This window comes from Strix uralensis, chromosome Z (genome assembly GCF_047716275.1).
Source record: "Strix uralensis isolate ZFMK-TIS-50842 chromosome Z, bStrUra1, whole genome shotgun sequence".
Lineage (NCBI taxonomy): Eukaryota > Metazoa > Chordata > Aves > Strigiformes > Strigidae > Strix > Strix uralensis.
The window spans coordinates 81,023,623-81,044,243 of record NC_134012.1 but is presented as its reverse complement, the minus strand read 5'-3'; the positions used below and the strand labels follow the sequence as shown (position 1 = coordinate 81,044,243).

Here is a 20,621-nt window from a genome sequence, read left to right as displayed (position 1 = left end):
AACATCTTTGGGATTGCCATCATGCTTCCAACAGGTCAGACTTGCCCCTGGTAAAGCGAGACCTGAGGAGGAAGCGAGAGGGCTTGTCAGAGAAGAACGACCCAGGCTGTGCGTGGTGGCCCGCGGCAGACCTGCTCTCTAGACTCACCCCATCACACGGGCACCTGCTCCAGCCTGGGCAGCAGAAGGAACACGCCTCCCAGGCAGTAGATGCAGAACAGGCACATTTATACAGCCAGTGAGTCCACGGCGGAGTGACACAGCTTGAGCTGGCCTTCCCCGGCCAGAGCTACTCCCACCCAATGAAGACTACACACAGTGCTCATCTGGCACCAGGTTCTATGTATTATCAGACCAGCTGACAGGTAATAACATGTCTTCTTTAGCAGAAAGCACATTGATCAGTAGTTATTAAAAACAAACAAAAATTTAAAAACCAGCCACACACGCTCAACTGTACAGCAGCCAGCAGGTGAGTCTCTAGATTGCAAGTCCAGGAGGGCATCCTCCCTCTGCACCAGCAGCCTGCAGCCCGAGGTCTGCGCTGGCTAAACCTAAGCAGTGTAGTCCGTGGTCACCTGGCCTCTGAGAAACATTTTTTTTTTTTAAAAATAAACACCATACTCTGCTGACATGTTAGCCAACAGCAAGTACATCAGAACTCATCCAAAAAAAAGACAAGTTTGCTCCTCACATGAAAAAATATCAAGGCAAGTTGCCTTCCCGTCCTGCAACACGCAATTCTATCACGGCTGTTGAGAACACTAACACCTCTGTAGGCTGTTTTGTTTTTATATAGTGTCAAGCAGTTCATAACCAAACTTTTGAAGTTCCTAGAAGTCCTACACTTCGTTTTTATGGCCTAATTAAACAGGCCTGCCAATAGGTTGTCAGGCTTTATTTTCCTGAAGGAATAAACTGAGGCAGGGGGTGAAGCAGGACATGACACAAACTAACTCCGCCTGTGTTCCCTTCAGGCAGTGCAGGGACAAATACAACCAGCAACCTCCACTTTCTCTGCTAGCTTCCAAGATTTTAGACATGCCAAGACATCAGTTCTGGACTGGGAGGCCTGTTCAGATGGGATCTAGCAAGTTTTGAAATTTGCAGAGGGGAACCCAGCAGTAGTTTTCCATGGAAGTGTGAGGAGGGAGAAGATACTACAGAGGAGCACGGCTCCAGTGCACTGAACATTTTTGGAAACCATCTTGATTCTGACAGGGATCCCTTTGGAAAACGAAACCGAATAACCCACATGCTTGCCTGCAGTTTGTATCAGTGAACAGGGTCATAAAAGCCTACAAACCTACAAGGAATGACAGTTACACAGCAGCCCAGTCACAGCTATCCAGAAAGGTATTAACACTTGTACACCTCTATATATTAATCTTTACAAATACAGTGTTCTACACGAGGAACTGTAGAAAGACATCATTCAAGGTTGTTTTTTTACAAAAGCTTGAGAGGGCTTTTGTTCAGATCTCTGCCTTTTTTCTGCCAGTCTGGAACACTTGGTCTTTTTCCTCCCTCATCTCCCAGCCAGTCCTAAGCGACTTGGTTAGTTGTCAGGTCCAACCACTGTGCTTTGCATTCGAAGCAGTGGGAAGGAGACCACATGAAGAGCTGCTCTACAACTTTCAAGGGTGAAAAGCTGAAGTGTGAGGCAGGTTCAGCTGTCAAGAGAGTCCCAGGGGAAGCGGGCATTCATAGCTCATCCCTGGAGGACGGCGTGTTGAGAGATGACTGGGAAGGCAGGGCATCCTTGTTCTGGGCATCGCTGTGGATCTTGCCCTGCTGCCGGGATTTCCAGGAGTGTGTTCTGTCCCAGTCCGTTGACACGGTCTCGTTGTCCCAGATTGTAGAGGTCTCTGTGTCACTGAGGTAGCCAGGCTGCCCTGTGTAGTGGGTGGGGTAAACAAGCAGGGGTTCTGCTGAAAAGGCTTTCAAGTCTCTTGACTCATAGTACTCCATGTACTTCGCTCTAAAGAGGAGAGAAAAATCATCAGTAACAGAGTGAACGTTCTTCAGTGCCACTGCTTGTAACTGTGAGATACAAGCCAATCCACTGAGCAAACAGGTCACAGGGAGCGGAGATAGCTGCTGGGGTGGAGTCTGACTCCCCGCAGCCAGAACCACGTGGCTTACAGCCACACGCAACTTATACAGCCAAAGCCTCCATTACCAGAGACAGCCAAATGTCTCAGAACCAGGCCACAGGCCCTGCACCGGGCAGGAACAATAACCGCTCTGCAGCAGGTCTGTCTCCTCCTTTGACCCGACTCAGGAGCTCTGCTGGAGACAACCAAAAAGCACAAGGAGTAGCCCTGTCCCCCACCAGCCAGGCTACAGAAGTGAGACACACCAACATGACTGGGCTTAAGATCATTCAGCAAGACCCAGCTCACATCAACCCGAGCAGCAAAGGCATCCTATTTACACAGGGTGCTTGTTGTACATGACTGGCAGAGATTCATCTACAGGCAGCATCTTGCTGAAGGGCTCAGCTCCGATGAGTTTCTGAGCCCCTTGGAAACAGATTGCGTACCCCAGGGTCCAGTAAGAGTAATCAGCTTCCACCAGGTTCATCACATCGGGAACTGCTTTCTCAGGCTCCTGCACCTGCATCCTTTTCTGGCCAATATAGCTTAAAGGGCGAAAAGAACAAGGAAATTGGAACCAAAGTGAATCTGCAGCAATTAGGACCACAAGACTGTTTATGTTAACCAAGGAAGAGCAAAGGGTCATTCCAAGAAGTAATCCCTGACCAGGCTCACAGATTTCTTATCCTGCACCACTCCCAGACATCCAAGTCTTAACCCAGTGGGTGGTACAGCTGTGAAAGAGTTTGTAAGGGAGCTAAGATGACACAGTCCAAGCCTCAGGACTGAGCTGAGTCAGTTCCTCTGTCACAGCAGCATCTCCAGACACTGCTGAGATCAACCAGCTCTGCCCACACAGGGCAGTAATGGCACCCAGCAGGCATTTCAGCATCAGTCTGCCCCAGAAGGCAGAGCTGTCCTGATGGGAAGAGCCACCGAGAAGTCTCTGCCACCTTCCCCTGCACCCCAGCATTCACCCACATCTCTGTCATGACACAGCAGATGCTGCTGACCTCCCTGCATGCCCAGGGGCTCCCAGGCAGCCGAGGGCCCGTTACTTACATAAGCTCCCAGTCTAGCTGGGCTTGTTCAACATCATCCATCAGCTTCATGAGCTTCCTTTTAAACTGGTGTTCAAAGCGCACATCATCTTCAATAACAAGCGTCTTCTCCAGTTCTCTGTTCACCACCTGAAACAAGAGAGTTTGGAAGTAATTACAGTGGCACACGTGGGCCACTCCCTGCACCCTGAAATTATTGGGGTCATCCTGACCTGGCACTGTCTTCTAGACCATGCAGGTAGGGAGGCTGGAGAACCACTCCCAGGTTCACAGCTCAGCTGGGAGAGACATCACAGTTTTAGATGCTTATTCTGAGACACTTTAAAGATGGATAGTATGAGGATATACCAGTATACCAGGATATTAAGACAAGGTGCCAAACAAAAATGCATCATTTCAAACCGCAAAGATGGTGGAAGGAACATATATTTACTTTAGTCTCCTAGAAAGTGTTATTACCCTCATCTGAGGGTAAAGGCAGGGACAGTAGAGAAGAGCCAGTGAGAACAGGCCTGGGAATACCCTGTGGCTGAGCATCTGCAGCCTAGAAAAACCCGCCATCTAGAACCCATGAGCTACCATCCAGCATGGCCACAGCAACCACCGCCTCAGGGAATATGCAGCAGCTTCTGCTGCCAAAGCTGCTGTTCAAAAAACCCTTTGTTGCAAGGAAGTGTTCCTGAAGTCTGGGAAGGAGGACAACCTAGGGTATCCAAAGTCTGGTCCTGAGGGCCTAGAGAACACACAGGCAAAGGCATCCTGCATGTAGGTTCCCATGTCATCATCTGAGTGTTGGTGATTTAGAAGTCTCAAGGCCAAAAGCACAGCTGGGCTTCTCAGCAGTGAGCGCCTCCATCTGGCTCTGGGCTCTCTGGATCAGTGCCCTGCCCTGCTGCAAGGAGGTGCTGCAGCTAACACCTCTGCGGGCAGGGGCTGCCTCTACTTGGGTAACCACTGCCACTGCCCAGCCTTCATCTTGTACCAAGGCCTCTCCCTGCCCTCACCACACCTTACTTGAAATAATCCCTCCTGTTCATGTTGGGCTGTGTAACTCCAGCATCTCTGACCAGCACAGCCCAGATCCTCTCAAGTGTCACTCCCCAGGTGACCAGGCAGAGATGGAAGCTACAGCTTTTACCACCCAAACAAGATCTCTTAGCTCAGGTAACAGAGGACGGGAAGTTGCTTCAGTCCAGATGCAGAACAAGAGAAAAAAAACAGAATTTTTTTTTTAACACCATCTGTTCTTCAAAACCTGCATGCCTTTCTCCTAAGCAAACTTGTTCTGACCAGGATGCTTTGCAAAAAGTGTCATGAAAATATTCTGATAAAAATCACTCAGAGCTGTTGGCAAGTGGAAAGCAGAGACAAGAAAGCTGAACACAGCTTTCAAGAAAACCCCTGTGAATGATCCCCTACAAAACAAGGAAAATAGTTCCATCCTACGCTTCCAGAAAGCTGCGTTGTATTGGATGCTCTGCCCTAGGACTGGCTGTGCCCTGAGGCACCCACAAACTCCTCACCTCCTTCCAGATGTAATAGTGACTAAGGAAGCAGCCGATCTCTCCCCTGGTTAGTGGCCTGGAGAAGTACGGGTCCCAGTAACCCAGGAGCATATCGATGCTGAGAGCTTTGAGCTGACTCGTGTTCAGTGCTCTGAGAAAGAGAGAATATTTATCACCATTAAAAAAAAAAAAAAAAAGTAAATTCAAGTCACAGGCGCAACATGGGAAATGCTGCTGATGTTCAGAGAAGATGTATCTCGAGAAATTCTGCACTTGTCTCACTCAAAAACCAGAGAAAAATTAACTTCTTGATTTACATTTTTAAATCAAGCTGACAAATTATATCCTCAACTCTGCCAATGACTTCTTGTGGGACCATCAACTTGTCAGGTGCTTGGTTTAGATTATTTTTCTAAGATGTCTTGATGTGTACCCAAGTCTCAAAGACCACTAGATGGCATGTGGGTTCCTATCTCCCCGAGGCCTTCTTGCAACTCCCGGACCAAAAATTTCTGCCTTGATTTCTCATTATAAAAAGGTCTTAACACACCTTAGAGTAAGCTTGGAAAGGGCTGTGTCAGTGTTAACACTGTAGCACAACAGCTTTGTTGCACCAGGATGAAAAATCTTCCCAGAAGATAACTGCTTTCAAATACTTTCACTGCTGACTCCTTTTAGCTGTGTGCAAGTGTTATAGTTCACAGAAATCGGTATGATTTTAACCTGATTTTCATCTTAGTCTGAACCACGCTGCCCTTGCTCTCTCCTGGAGACTGACTAATTGAAAAAGAATAAAGAAACAGAGCAAAACTGCCCCAAACAGGCTGTTAGGTAAATAAAAGTGGTACTTGCCTCTCCCCTCAGCCCACCCTTCCCCACAGAAGGGAGGTCAGGGAATCCAAGCAGATGGTGTTAAGCAGAAACGCACAACCCCCTCTTTGCAAACATCAGCAACCCCAGCCAAAACTCACTTTCCATCCACAGCCTCCACTATCTTGACTGCAATCTCCTGCTCATAGAGAGTCCGCAGCATCCGATCCTGCCTGTCTTTCCGACACTTCAGATTGATCATGAAAATCTGGATAGAAGAGAAAGACATCAGCCTCCTGACTTGGGAGTGAAGAAGAAAAGGGAGTCCACTCTTGTCCAGCACCCCCATTGGAAAGGCAGATCTTATGAAAATAGTGGATGTGTTTTCATTCCAGGTTGCTTAGAACTTGTCAAAAAATTGGGGTTGGTTTTGACTTGAAAGCTTAGAGGCTTGTTCTCTGTCCAACAACTACTTTTTAGGGATGTTCACAGGGGAAACTTGCTCTTCGAGGATGAATAAAGGTGAGAGAAGACTAGTTACAGCCAAGTCTATAATTTCCCAAGATATAGGATGTTTGGATTTATATTAAACACAGAGTAACATGGTCATCTCCACCTCCAGTCCCAGAGGAACACTGACCCGCATGCTTCCCCACCACGCTGCCACTGCCTGTATTTAGGATTATCCGTGGGGCCACCATCCAAGTACAGGGACATGGTAAAGAGAGAATTTTCATAATTCAGGCACCGAAAATCCGCTGCTACCCCTGCCAGAGCAGAAAGCCTAGCAGGGAGCTAAGACCAGGAACAGAGATGTCTGGGCAGGGCTCCGTCCAAGCCTCGAGGAGACAGACTCTCTGCTGCAGAGCCACAACCAAACTTATGCCAGGACCTCAGTCCCAACAAGTTCTGCTTCATAAGCAAACCATTCAAAAACATCACAGTACCATTTTCTGGTTTATTTGGCTGGCAGCAAGTGGTCTTTCCTATGAAACCAATTCCTACTCGCTCCCTAACAGTGGGTATTTTTAACTGCAATCAGTTTTCTCCTAGGAGAGATGGGGGACAGCCCTCTTAGATCAGAGAAAAAGGTTCTTTTTCTGATAGACAGTAAACTGTTTGTTCATCAAATTCCATTGAAGATACTGGGAGCTCGTGACATGTTATTCCATAAACTATGTAGGCCTAAGCTTAATCTTAACTATTACACTGTGTAACGACTAACTGACTGTAAGTGCTTATCTAAGTTGAAATGCTGAAGCAAGGACTCCTACTAGGCAAAAGACTGAAAAGAGGGAGAAAGGGAAGAAGGACAAAGGGGAGAAAGACAAAGGGAAGAAGAAGAAGGAAAAAAAAAAAAAAAAAAAAAAAAAAAAGGGGGTAGTGTCTATATTCTGTAAGATATAAACAAAGGCTTTGTGAGCCACTCTCAGGAAAGTAGGAAATACGAGAAGCTGGTGAGGAAGACCCGGATGGAGCGACCCCCTAGCTGCAAAGTGCGCAGACGCAGGATACACCTCTCAGAGAGACCCGATACCGGAAGGCGGAGGATATAAAAAGGACGGACCCTCGGGAAGTGAGTGCGCGCCCTTGGTGGAGCAGGGACTCTCCGACCGCCCAGCGCTGTTTTGCTTATTGCCGCTTGCTAAAATAAATAATTGAAATTTAATTTGTCCTAACTTGCATCATTTTGGCAAGATAGTCTATAACACTTTTTCTGGCCTTTGCCTTCACGCTATGAAAACAGCAGAGGGCAGGACTGGCCTTTAGGAAAAACAGTGTCTGATACACACAGCAGGACTACTGCGAGTAACTGGGGAGTACTGCAGAAACCCTCATCCCCAAACCCCCTCCCTGCACTGCTCAGACCTGGCACCTCACCTGACAATCCCTTCACAGACCCAGAGCCAACAGCAGGACCAGGTTTTCACCCTCTGAGTAAGCCAGCCTCAAGCAATGCAACAGCTGGCACAGGAGCCAAAAGGGCTTCCAAAGGAAAAGCAGCAGCGATCCTGGGACATGGGGCCTCTCTCCCCACACAGACTCAGGGCTCAGCAACAGCCTCCAAAACAGGGAGGGGGGGGGAAATGGGGCTCAAAGGTGGGGGAAACACACAGTTTTCAAAGCTTGGGGTGAAGGCAGCCTTAGAGAGGGTAAAACTCAAACCCAGCGTGGCTAGGGGTGATGGAAGCTTTTGTCTGAGCTTTGTGAGGCTTCTCTGTCAGACCACAATAAATATGGAATGACTCTTCCAGGGTGGAGGGGCCAAGTCTAATCCCTGGCTTCAACAGCACATGGTTGGTCAAATGTGGGCCCGAGCAGTTCAGCTCCCCTGGGATCACACGGGATGAAGCTGCAAGGCCCAAGGCATCAGCATAGCTGCGGGGTCTGTTACTAGCCTAGCAAGGGATTCAGTCTGGGTTTTGTAGTCAAGCATCTTCCTGCTTCTGTTTGCTTTAGCTAGAAAATAAAGCCAATATATTTTCACCTGTGCTGGCAAAGGGCTTTGAGGAATATATGTTGACCATCTTGGAAGCGCCAAGTCTTCCACCAGACATGGTCCTTTCCTCTCCAGGATTAGTTTTTATAGTGCCCTGAAGATTAGGAAAATCCTAGAGAGACACCAGCAAGGAGAAAAGATGCTTTCAAAAAGAGGCAATAAGGTAACATCCTTCTAACTCAAAAGCTTTTGCAATTGCTTCTGCAGTTCTGCAACTGCTTGTTCAAGGAGCTGAATCTGAAGGTGCAAAACAAAGAGAAGAAAGATGCAAAGCCTCTCCCGGGACCAGATGCCTTTGCAAGGGAGAGACCCACCCACTGCTGAGATTGTTCACCAGGAATGTCCCAGCAGATCAGCAAAGCGCTGCTCCCTCTGCACTGACCAAAGGTTTGCTCACTCACTGTCAGCTATAATGGCAGCAGCAGCACTGGCCCTGGTGGCACATCAGGCACCATACTGAAAAGCTACATCCAGAGAAGCCAAGGTGTAAGGAACTGTATTAGACATTGTTTGTCTCTACATTGCTGCTCCGAGACCACCACTTCCCGCCGTGACATCCTGTTGTTCTAGAGGAGTACGCTACAAAGGAGACACAGAGCCCCGACAAAAAACCACGACATCCGCCCGAAGCGAGAACAACAGCAGCCTTGGCCGTGCCTGCCGCGCTGTAACAAGCTGGGTGCGAGACAAGGAGGACTTGACACCCCCCTCCCCAGCACGACCACCATGGACACCTGGGCAAGACCACGGGGTGGCACTTATTACAATGAGTTCTGCGGAAACGGGTGGACCTTTCGTGGAAACAGCAAGAACTGGGGCTATAAAGGGTTGCATACTCCTCTCCAAAGCACCCTGGTCTTCGGCACCTGTTACTTGGACCTGAGACCCCGGCGGAGGTTGGAGCTCCTTCACCTACATCGCGGCTGAGCCGACGGAACACCGCTGGATCCCTGGTGGTGGCGGTAACTAGTTGCACCTCTACCGTTTTTCCGGCTTAGGGATTCTGACTTTCTCTTTCCTTTCCTCTCTGTCCTATCGCTGTTATCAGTTGTTTCAGAAAATAAAGTTCACAAGATTGTACAGCATCTGACCTCGTTTGTGTCTTAGTCTCGCTCTTGGGATCGTTTAAGAACCCGCCCCGATATTGGATCGGGACACAAGGGAAAGTATTTCCATTGTTTTTCATTGAGCTCTGGTAAGGCCCTTTATTAATTAACCAGTCTGAAAGCTGCTAGAACCCGTACAACTGGCCAAGCATATTTAAAATAAAAATAAAAATGAAAACCTGCCTTTTTAAATTTTTTTTTTTATTATTATTTTTTTTTTTTTAAATGAAACAAGCACAACCACCCCTCCTCCCTCTAGGAAATAAACACTACCTGGTGTGTTGATGCTTTCATGTATTAGTCCCCCTAATCCTTGGTATTTTTAGCAGAGCAGAATTGTCTGCATTAATGACCTCGGTGTTTCTACCATTTTAAGTTCTGCAAGTAAGTTGCTGGCTACGCTGCTTGCCAACACACATTCAGCTGTCAGCTGCAATTTAGGTAAATGGCAGAACAAAAAATACTACCTGCTGACATTAATGGATTTGGCACTGATCTAATCAACTAATCTTATCTGGCTCACTGATCTCCGTTCTTATCTTCCACTGGCTTAAACACAGTTAATCTGCGTAGATTCATGCCAGTATTTCTGCTCCTTCTGGGATAAAAGCTACTTTAGAATAGTAAAGTTACCTCAAGTTGGGGAGGGGGACTTGCTATCCAGTGCTGTTTTTATAATAAAATGAACAATTGCTGCAAGGGACAGAAAAGCTACAGATATTTGTGTTATTACTAGCCTTTGTAAGGCAGTCACCAGGATACACAGCCATGCCCTAAACCGACAGCCATATCTAGGCAACTTAAATTTCCCTCCCAACCCTGTGACCAGACCTTCCTGCTGGCTGGCTCTAGGTCTTCAGAGCCTCAGGCTGAAAGGAAGTTCAGAGGATCTGGCTGGCTAGATGCTACCTTGTGAGTGCAGGGGGCTCTACAGAGTCCACCTTTGTCAATAAAACACCCGCACTAACTTTTGTTCTGAGTCAGTACTCCCACCACAGGCCACGTCCTCTCAGCAGAAGTGGGATGGTCTCTTTGGGGAATCACAAAACAGTTGCTTTGAGCAGTAGATTCACTGCTGAAAATCAATGGTTTGATCTGAGGTGTTAAGTACAGTACTTGGCCTTGACAAAAGCCAACATCATTTATGACTTCAACGAAGTAAGTGAAATTACTCCAAAGAGATTATTACCTCAAAGTCCATACATTTTTCACATTTCTGAACTTGGATGTCATCCTTTTACCCTGGGTGACAAAACTCAGCCCAGGACACAAGCCAACAGTCTGAGCAGGTAAATGGGCCAGACTGCTGATGCAAAGCCTTTCATGTCAGTCCTGGAAAAAGCTAAAGTGTTCTAGGATGGAAGGAAAAAATGATGGGTTTGAATCCCTGAAATATTCCTTAAGCATTTGGAGCTAATGCAATGCAGTTACCATGCTCATTGGGTGCCGCATTTCTGGAAGAGCTGTCAGAGGGAACACGTAGGGCAGGTAGATTTGAAGGAGCCCACTTTTCTACCCAGACTTAAACTTCAATTATCCTCTGGAGCCAACATACCGATGTCCTGACCCTGAAAGTCAGGGCCCCAAAGGTGCCCTGCAAGTGCACATCTCACCTCTGCCTCCCAAGGGCTCTAATTTCAGCTCTTGTTGCCTCTCCTCTATCACTCCTTTCTCTCATTTGATGCCCCTCATCCTGTCGTAGCTGAATTTTAAAAAGCCTTGCTTAGTCTGCCAAGACACCACCATCTTTTTCAGTGCTGTCAAGAACTTCAAACCAGAAGCATCACTAAGAGGAAAGCTACCAACAGCTGGTGGCTGCTGTGCTGGTCTGGAAAGGGTGGGAAAGGCAGCCTTCTCAGCCCATTTCTTCTGCAGAAGTGACGGCCAACAACAACAAGAAGCTATACTTCTTCACTTTCTCTCTGCTTGTCTGTCCCCCAAGAACAGCCCTTTCTTCCCACTTAACTTTGTCTCTTTTACAAACAGAAGACAGGTAACACCAACAGTACATCACTCTGAGGACCCACAAACAACTACTATTTCACCTCAATAAGCCACCAAACCAGTCGTGAAACTCTCAACAGAAGTGCATTGCATTGGTGCTGCTGAGGTTTCAACAGTCCCTTTTTCCTTATAAAACCCCAAACTTTCCCCTTTTCAACACAGCAGGGCAAAGAACAATACAGATGGCCATTACCACCAGGTCTGCCAGCCAGGACCTTTTGCTGGAGATGGAATACCCAGCAGATCCACTCTCCAAGAATAAACGTGACTAAACATCCTCACCGCAAGTACAAGCAGCAGTAGCAGCAGTATCATGCACTTCAGAGACAGTGATTTCCTCGAGACACCTGGACCTCTCTGCAAACGCCAACAGCCATTCCAGACAGAGGAAGAGGACACTGAGGTTGTGACCTGGCCTGAAAGGACCCCCTGTACTTCAGGTCTAACTGAAATCCTCCCACTGTCCGTTAGAAACTGATTCCAGTATCAGCTGGGGTGGTACGCATTTTCTCTTTGCTGTGCCCCAAGGATCTCGAGGCAGCTCAGTGCTTGACTGGTTCTCCCAAAGTACTGGTGATACAATGTCAAGTATGCAGAGATTTTACTGCTCACACACCAGCTCTAACCTGATCTTGCCTGCAAGAGATTTCCTCTCAGCACAGCCCACAGGCTCCACATCATTCACCTGAAAATTGCACTGATTTGGCTTTCAACTAAAAGACAGAACAAATTCCCCCTACCTCTCAGACAATTCTTGCTGAGCTGCCATGAAGCCTCATCAGCACTGTGAGTAAGCAACTTGGTTTCTGCTTTCCACAAGGGCTGCTACATTTAAAAAGAGTTTCTTGCCCTCACCCCCTTCATCATGGATCTCCTGGAAGTGGTGACTTTAGATACCTTACCTACAGACTTCCAAATACCTTCCACTCTCACTGCATTCACCTGCGTTCACTACTGTCTTGCTGTGACACAAATCAAGGGTGGATGCCACATATTTTGTCTCTGAAACACTGCACCCATCCCAAGAATGGCTCCCATGTCCTTTGCAGCTAGCTGTGACTCAAAACTGCATTGCCAGTCCCTTGCTGCTGGTTATCCATGACCAGATCCGAAATAAGAAAGGGAACAGGGTCTTAACTTACCACTGAAGCCAACACAGGACTTTTGGCCTGTGAACTCGAAGTAGAGGTCTGCACGTCTCTACTAGTGAATCCTGCCCAGCAAAGGCTCCAGACCTACCTGCTTGGCAACTGGAGAAGGCAAAGACCATGATATCATCAAAGCTCCAGGTGTAGTCCTGGGGGGGCGGGGGGGGGCGGTTAGAACATCAGCTTGGTGGAGGCCTCTTTCCTCAAGTCAATAAGGAATGTGGAATGAATCATTGGGACAGCAAAATAGCCTGTCCTCTTCCATTCCCAAATCAGGGGATAATCCAAGGTCCTTTTGTAATAGCCCTGCAATCACAACGAAGGGGCTGCTTGTTACAAGAGATTTCTGTTTCATAGATGCTCCTTAGCAAGAGCTCTCACACTTAGCCCTCCCCAGCAGGGATGGATCAGTTCTCAATTCTCAGATTTTTACGTATCTCCCATTTGGAAAGGGCTCAGGCAAGTATTTAGAGAGAATCTCCATCCCAAAAGTTAAAGCTTGACTTTCTCTTTCTGTTTTAGCAGCTATTGGAAATCCAAGCCTTTCCATTGCAAAATTCCCTTTCAATAGAGCTTCAAGCCTTGGACTATTTTCTCTGGCTCTTCAAACACCTTTTTTTCACATAGACTCTCAGGTTTGATCCTAGAAGATGCTGAGCATCTGTGACATCCTCCATGTTCTACACACACAAAGGACATTCAGTGTTTCACAGAACAGGACCTGCAAATTATTTCTGACCGTGACTTTAAAAAAAATCATTTGTTTCACTGCAGCGAAGGCAACATCTCAGTCTCCATCAGTTGTGCAAGAATTCCTGCTTCCTCCATCCCAGGGCAGGCAGGTTTAATACTCCTGAGCACTTCAGTCAGCTCATTTCTCTGCCACCAGGGGCTTTTCTAGCTTTCCAGCACTGGGGGTGCAACACCCACGCTGTGCGGCTCACGGCTGGTTTTGTAGGTGTAATATGTCTAAAGCTATTGGAAACAAATACACTGAATCCCTCCAGAAGGAAAATCCTAATGCACCAATTAGACATCCAGCCACAGCTAACAGTTGAATCCAGAGCAGATTCTGGTCTTTACAGAAATGATGAGTCACTAAAATAAGTTAAATTTACTTTTACGTTATATTTTCCATGAGCATCCTAGCAACAACTGAGCAAATCACTGCAGAACTACTTTACCCTGGTTTTGTGTAGAAGCATGGTGTGGTACGTTTATGTATCTTTATGTATTTTATGTATAAAAAATGTCTGTTTATGTACCTGTTGATCCTCCCCTCTGCACTTCGGGCCTCACAGCATGGTCAGAAGGTATCTCAAAAACAGTCAGTCTGATTTTCATGAAAAGGAACAAGTAGGTAGAGACCTTACTAGCATTCCCACTGAAGAAAGGGTTAAGACATCCAACCTTTAATATACATCGAGAATGCCCACAGGTGAAAGATGCTGGAAACTAGTCTTTCCTCCTCCAGTCACTCACTGTGGGGTTTGGGGGTTTTTCACTGCTCGTAAATCCCATGTAGTCAAGAAAGACTGCAACTTGTCAGCACTGTTGCTATGCTCTCCTAAGGTTATAGCTTCATGACTACTAAATGTCAAGCTGTCTGGAGTTGGGTTTAGCTCGCCATTGCTCAGCACCAGAGGCCGTGTTCAGGGTGTGCTCCAGCTGTTACTCCCTCCCCAAGACCCCAGAGAGAGCAAGGCTTAGAGCATGAAGCTGTGGGACTGCGAGAAACAACCAGCAGCAACTAAGAAGAAAATACTAAAGTGGGAACTTTCCTTTTCATTTGAGCAGCTTTCTTCGCCAAATTCTGCAAGATGCATTTGCTGCTAGGTTTTTTCCCCTCTCCTTTCCTCAGCTAATGCTGGTAATGATGGAAATTTACTACCACAGAGGTAATACCAGGAGCCAGGGCTGAGGCTGGTGCACACAGGCTGAGATCCACTTCAGGCTGTGGAGCAACGCTGATTTACATCCGTGGAAAACCTGGCTGTCTCAGGGCTTAACCTTAAAAACTTAAAGGACAATACCTTCACTGTGAAGTTTATGTCTCCATTTTAAAACAAAAACAAGTAAACATCCCCCCCCTTTTCTTATCTGTATATTTACTTCCCAAGAATCTGGAAAGTTCAGGATCTTTTCCTGCTATTTTTATTCAATTAGTTAGTCTGAACTGTGGAACTCCTGGCCATAAGATCACGTTGGTGCCAAAAAAAAAAGAAAAGAAAAAAAAAAAAGATATTCAGATAGTGATTTCTGTAAAAGAAAAATAAATCACTCAGAGCTTTAAAGACAGAGACCTTCCTCAAGAAATCCTAGAGAAGGAGATTGCCAGAGGACAGAAAAATATTTTGGGAAAGTATCATTCATTCACTAGTTTGTCATGTTCTTATTCTATTCCCTAGGCATCTGCTACAAACCACTGCTATCAGATGGACATTTGGTCCAACCCAGTACAGTTGTTATGTTTTCACTCTGCCTGTAGCCCCTCCTTGTGTCCTTGATATCACTGGGAAGGAATAATGATGTTTTACACCAGAAGAAGGGGGAAACAGAGTTTGCTCGTTGTGTCACTCCAGCAATGACGACAATAATTAGTATCTGCTTAGTTCTCTGGAATAAAGCAAGAAGGTAGGGATGGGCAGGACTGTGAAGCCTCTCTAAAGTACTCATATTCACATGCCCCAGGGAAGCTCAAAGATGTATGTGCAGCTCAGGCTTAAACACATTTGTCCATGCAGCAGAGCAAGCTTGTCTTTACAAAGAAGAAAAGGCAGGACTCAGGGATGGAAGGAAAATGGAAATCCTGAAGCTTTCCAGGGCAAATGTGGGCAAAAAGGGAAAATTTTCAAGAGAACAAAAAAAACCTCTTGCTATTCTTAGCAGCTTAGGATTCTGCCTCCCCAAAGGATGACAAGACACACGCCAGCAGCAGACTGGAGAACAGGTCAAAAAGCTGATCTCAGTAATGAGGCTTACCTGGGAGGAAAAAAAGCATTAACTACAGTCCCCGTTTCAGCTTGAATGTCTTGGAAAGCCCATCTAGAGCTTAGTCAAGAACATTTCAAAGGAGAAGAGTGAAAAAAAGCAAAAAATGACTGTGACAGTAGACCTGCCCCTCTCTACATTTGATTCTCTTACCGAAATCCTTTCACGGACAAGGTGACTGTACTGGGTTTGGCTGGGATGCAGTTAAGTTTCTTCACAGCAGCCCATACGGGGCTGTGTTTTAGGCTGGTGACCAAACCAGTGTTGATAACACGCTGATGTTTTAGCTGCTGAACAGTGCGTGTGCAGCAGCAAGGCCACCTCTGCTTCTCACTCTGCCCTCCCACAGCGAGCAGGCTGGGAGTGGGCAAGAGGCTGGGAGAGGACACAGCCAGGACAGCTGACCCAAACTGACCAAGGTGATTTTCCACAGCATATAACATCATGCTCAGCAACAGCACTGGGGGAGTTTTTCCAAAACAGCCAGTGCTCGGGGAATGGCTGGGCATCTGTCTCCCGATGGTGAGTGACTGTTTTGCATCACTTGTTTGTTTGGGGTTTTTTCTCCCCCTTGAGCTATTAAACTGTCTTTATCTCAATCCATGAGAGTTGCTTTTGGGTTTGAGTTTGGGGTTTTGTTCTGCTTTTTCCCTTTGAATTTGCTCCCCCATCCCGCTGGGCGGGAGCAAGCAAGCGACTGGGTGGGGGCTTACCTACCAGCCAGGGTCAACACACCACAGTGATGTGCATCAACTTGTAAAGTAATAGCTCAACCTTGTTCTGGCTCTAAAAATGCTGCTATTTCTACTACACAACACTTTTGTATCTGATACTTTATGCAGTATGTGTGGTTTGAGAAAGTAACATGAAGTTAATTTCTAGGCTCAGCACTTCTGTCCTTTACACCCAGTACCCTTTACATACACACTTCAGCACACATGCACACACACTCCCTACAAGGCAAAGGGTGTTGTCCCACTACAGAAATCTTGTTCATGTGTCAGAAAAATAAACAATGGAGAGCTGTAGAAAGAAAAGCAAATTCCTCTCAGATTAGCATCACTATACAGGCAAGCTACTCTCAAATTATGTATCAAGACTTTTAAGGCCATTACACAAACAGATGGAACCTCCTCACATAAATTCTGGTGAGTATATCAGTATTTTTTATGTAGTTAGTGGGATTGTGTCACTTCCCAGGACTTTTGGCTAAGCAAGCTCAGCTTCCTCCAGATTCAGCTTTTTCAAGTGACCAATCTCAGATATGGAAGCAAGTTTCAGCTATGTGCCTGCACACCCGATGCGGAGCATGTACTGCTTAGCTCGTACCTACAGCTCGGTCAGAAAACAAAGCCTGAAAAACATTTATAGTCTGCAGTGTCCTCTCTACCCTTATTCCCAGACTCCCTACAAACACACGGACCTTTCCCAAAGACACCCACCCAAGATTGCCACTGAGAGGTGCAAGCTGAGATGACTGCATGACAACCACTATATTCTCTACACACTAACATCACCTCTGCATGCCTCAGAGATACAGCGGCTTCTTTTCAGAAGGAGGACACTACAAAAGCAGATGGGAAAGCCCACAGAACAGAGACAATGCCCACTGCTTCACAGACCCAAGGCGGGAGGTCTCTGAAAACACAGCTTGCACAATCAGCCAGCACCATTCACCCGGTCACTTGCCTGGGGGGTGATGCCACACCAGAAGTTAGAGTAGAGAGAGCGAGACTCCAGCATTGGTGCCACCAATGTCTTGTTTTCGGCTATCATCAGGTTCAGCGTTTGTGGGTTGGTCAGTAAATGATCTGCATCAATAAACTAGAGAAGGAAGAGGGGAAAAGAAAAAGAAATCTGTTATCAGCTGGAACAATATGCTTTCCCTGACGCTTTCTTGGGAACAAGGCAGCCAGAGGAATGAGGTATGTGGTTTTCACGGAGATGGTGGCTTTGATACCCTAGGACACTTGGTTGTTATGGGTGAACACCACAGGGACTGCCCCTGAACCAAAGCCACGGGTTGGGAAAAGATGCGGAGCTTCTCTCTGGCTCCACAAAATGTTACTCCAGCACAGGGGCAAGGGAGCTGCGAGGGAAAATAACATTGCTGAAAATTCAGGGCAGGTTTATTCTTTGAAGAGGATCAAGGACAACTCTGAAAAACTAACCTCACAGACTTGCCTTGTTCAGAGGCTGGGACCACCACCATTACCTGCTGCTGTGGTGACCAAAGGCACGCAGATTTCCACAACTGTTCTGCAGAACTACTTCCCTTACATTTCATCAACAACAGGTGGGGTTTCAATTGAGGGACCCTCGCAGGTACCTACCCACCACTGGGACTATATTCAGTCCTGACTCCTGTGGAGAAAGCCTTACCGGGGACTTACCTCCCTGGCTGCAAAGCCTCTTGTTCATCAGACTAAGAAATGACACACAGCATCTCACTGCAGAGAGCTTTTGTCTTTAGATGGAGAAGAAACTTTCTGGCAGCCCCAAGTATCAGAGTGACTACCTGAAAAGCTTTTGCCTGAGGACAGTGAATAAATCAAACCTTGTATTTACCAGGATGTAGTCTGACCACTTCTCTCGTGCAGCACGCAGGGCAGCCTGGCGGAGTTTCATCACATGAGTGAATCGGGAGCTTGGCCAATGTTTTGGCCCAATTTCTTCTGGGTAAGACCTAGCAATGAAAAAAAAGTGACTGCAACCCATCTCTGGGCTCTATCGCACTAGTCAAAAAAAGAAAAAAAAAAAAAAAGAGAGTAGAGTTCCCTTGCTGCCTTCTTTCCAAAAGAAAAACAGTGTTAGAGTCACCTCAGGCAACCCAAGAGAGGTTTTGAGGGAGAACGATTCCAAGTTTCATGCTGACATGTGTACACAGGGCACTGGAGAACAAGCAGCGCTGCAGCATTTCCTGCTGACCCAGCGGCCGCAAGCAAAACAGCACTATCAAAACCAAGAGTTTCTTCTGCAGTGGCAGGCCCTTATCTGACGTAAGCGGAGGTTACCCCACTAAAATGAACTGGAGCAGATTTACCTCATCTGACCCTCTGATAGAAAGTCATCTGTCCTCTGCTAGGCTTTAAGTTTAAGACTGTACATGCAGCTTCCTTAAGCCCAGTAGAATCAACAAAGCTGAGGATGTGAAGATGAAGGCAATTTGGATTCCCTCGGGGTATGGACATTATTAGTAACTGTTAACACATCCCCGTAACAGTTCTTAAATCTACAAACACCCAACGCCCAACCCCATGAGCCCAGTCATGTGAGCAAAATTATGTCCATGTCTGTTTTCAGGATTGGGTCCAAAAGCAAATGCTTGGTAACAATGATGGAAGGAAACACAGGGACAGATCCCTATGTGGAATAAAAATTCAGGACTTTGAAACAGTGCCAGCATAAGCCAGTGAAGGAGCTAAGGATTTCAAAAACCCTTTACAGAAGTTAAAATAAGCTAAATTTGACAGGATTAAGAAACCTGAATTCCAATGAAAGGATTAAAAAAGTCAATAAAACAAGCATTCCCTGTGGGTTTCTATCACAAATGCCCCACCACTGCACAGAGGACCTTGAACTTCAAAGCAAGCCTAAAGAAAGGGGAAACTGATGTACTTTTCCCTGACGGAAGAAAAAGAAAACAGAACAGAACAAGGAACAGCTGATCTTAAAAAAAAGCAATAAAACCCCAACACACCTAACATCGTATTTCAAATCAATGATCTTGCAAGTCATGCAAAAGCATAATATACTGAATTAAATCTAGTTCTCTGGCTCAGAACTTACCGAATATTTGATGTCTCGGACAGAACTTTCATAGACACTCTGGGAATGGGATATGATTTCTGTGCTTCCTTGCAAATAAAGAATGACAGTTTTTATTCCCTGTAGCTTTTGATGTGATTTGTTTACCAGGCAAAGAGAGCAGCTGCAGATGCTAAATACTGAATGGAAAATACTTTCTTTTCCCAAGTTCTGTGTGAGTTGCTTCACTGAAGTCAGAGATCTTTTTATGGACTCCATAAGAACACAATTTTAATGGGATAGTCGTGTCCCCCCTTCAAAAAATACCTTCATATTTTAATGCTTGGACATTGAGTACATCTCCTGATTTGAAAACAGAAAACCTAGAACATTTGACACATATGGAAAACAGCTTCGGCTAGCCCCTGACTGCAGTACTCACTGGGGGTCTTCCATCGGCCTCCACTCCACATCGTGGTAGAGGTTCTGCACGTTCTTCAGCCACTCTCTAAGGATTGCTGTGGTGTTATCAACATTGTGGTCAGTGGCTGCCCTGGGAAAATGAGAGCACAAAGAGCCCGGTTAACACAAAAATTCGCTCCTTTGCCTTTTCCCAGCTGGTAAACGAGTCAAACAGAGGCAGAACCTATTTCTTATAAGTGCAACCAGCTCCCAGCAGAACTCAGAGCAGCTCCACAGATGTGTAAGCCCTTGCTAAGGCACACAGCAGAGTTCCACCTCCCCACAAAGACAGAGCACCCCCTTAACACAGGCATGCTCGCACACCATTCCCCTCTCACACACCTCCCACCTCAGAGGAATTACAGGACTGAACTCTCTGTTCAGTTCACCCACTGGAAAAGGCAAGACAGGCCACTTCAAGGTGAACGGCCTAAGGTAAGCTAACTGTGAAGGTCCTGTTTCTTGAATAACCAGGATTTGGCTCTGCTTGCTGGCTTGTCCTGCAAGCCCACCATTCAAGCTGCAGAGCCCGGCTGCCTCACCCTATGGCCTGGGAATCACTCGTGCGGGGATCAGGGGCTCTTGCTAAGACACAGAGAGGAGCCCCCCGATAACAACAGAGGGAAGGACCACCTCACTGCACTACAGCATGGATAATTATAGCCAGGGCCTAGAAAGACACTTGCCTCCAATTTGCACCCTGCAATTAGCACAGCCCCGCACAACTGCCCTGTGTACGGAGGTGGTGGGGGAAGACAGGGATGCTTGGCATTCACCAGCATCAGTATCAGACCTCCTTCCCCTCACCCGGCTACAGCCAGCGAGTGGTGAGGCTGAAGCTCTGGGAGAGGCAGTCTGCTTTCTTACTGTTCCCTGACACAGAAGTTACAAGCTTGTGAAACAGAGGGGAACTTTGTGCAGATGCTGTGTTCTGTAAAAACACTTGGTCTCAAACAGTGAGGTGGGAGAAACCCTCCTGCTCCCTCTATGGCCTCTGCCATCCTCCCTGAAAGCAGCATCTGAAGAATGTTTATTTCCTTGGGGTTGAGTAGCATAGCTGCACAAACTGGAACAGGATGCACAGATCCACGTCTCTGACAGCAATGATGTGGAAATGCTCCCAAAAGAGCCACAGGCTCATCTCCACCTGGGATCTTCAAGCCTTCGAGTTACAGAACATGTGAGCCA

At 46.7% G+C, this 20,621-nt stretch overlaps 1 protein-coding gene across 1 annotated transcript; it reads right to left on the bottom strand.

Moving 5' to 3' along the window:
- Nucleotides 1-1,704: 1,704 nt before the first annotated feature.
- Nucleotides 1,705-19,516, bottom strand: LOC141938289 (procollagen galactosyltransferase 2-like). The gene is given in 16 exon segments (XM_074856934.1): nt 1,705-1,981; nt 2,438-2,644; nt 3,162-3,289; nt 4,684-4,816; nt 5,637-5,743; nt 7,357-7,366; nt 7,642-7,828; nt 7,964-8,087; nt 10,513-10,544; nt 11,368-11,501; nt 11,771-11,798; nt 12,325-12,406; nt 12,408-12,539; nt 16,914-17,048; nt 17,793-17,910; nt 19,414-19,516. Coding segments are annotated over 16 exon segments (1,848 nt in total). The 5' UTR covers nt 19,428-19,516.
- Nucleotides 19,517-20,621: the final 1,105 nt, after the last annotated feature.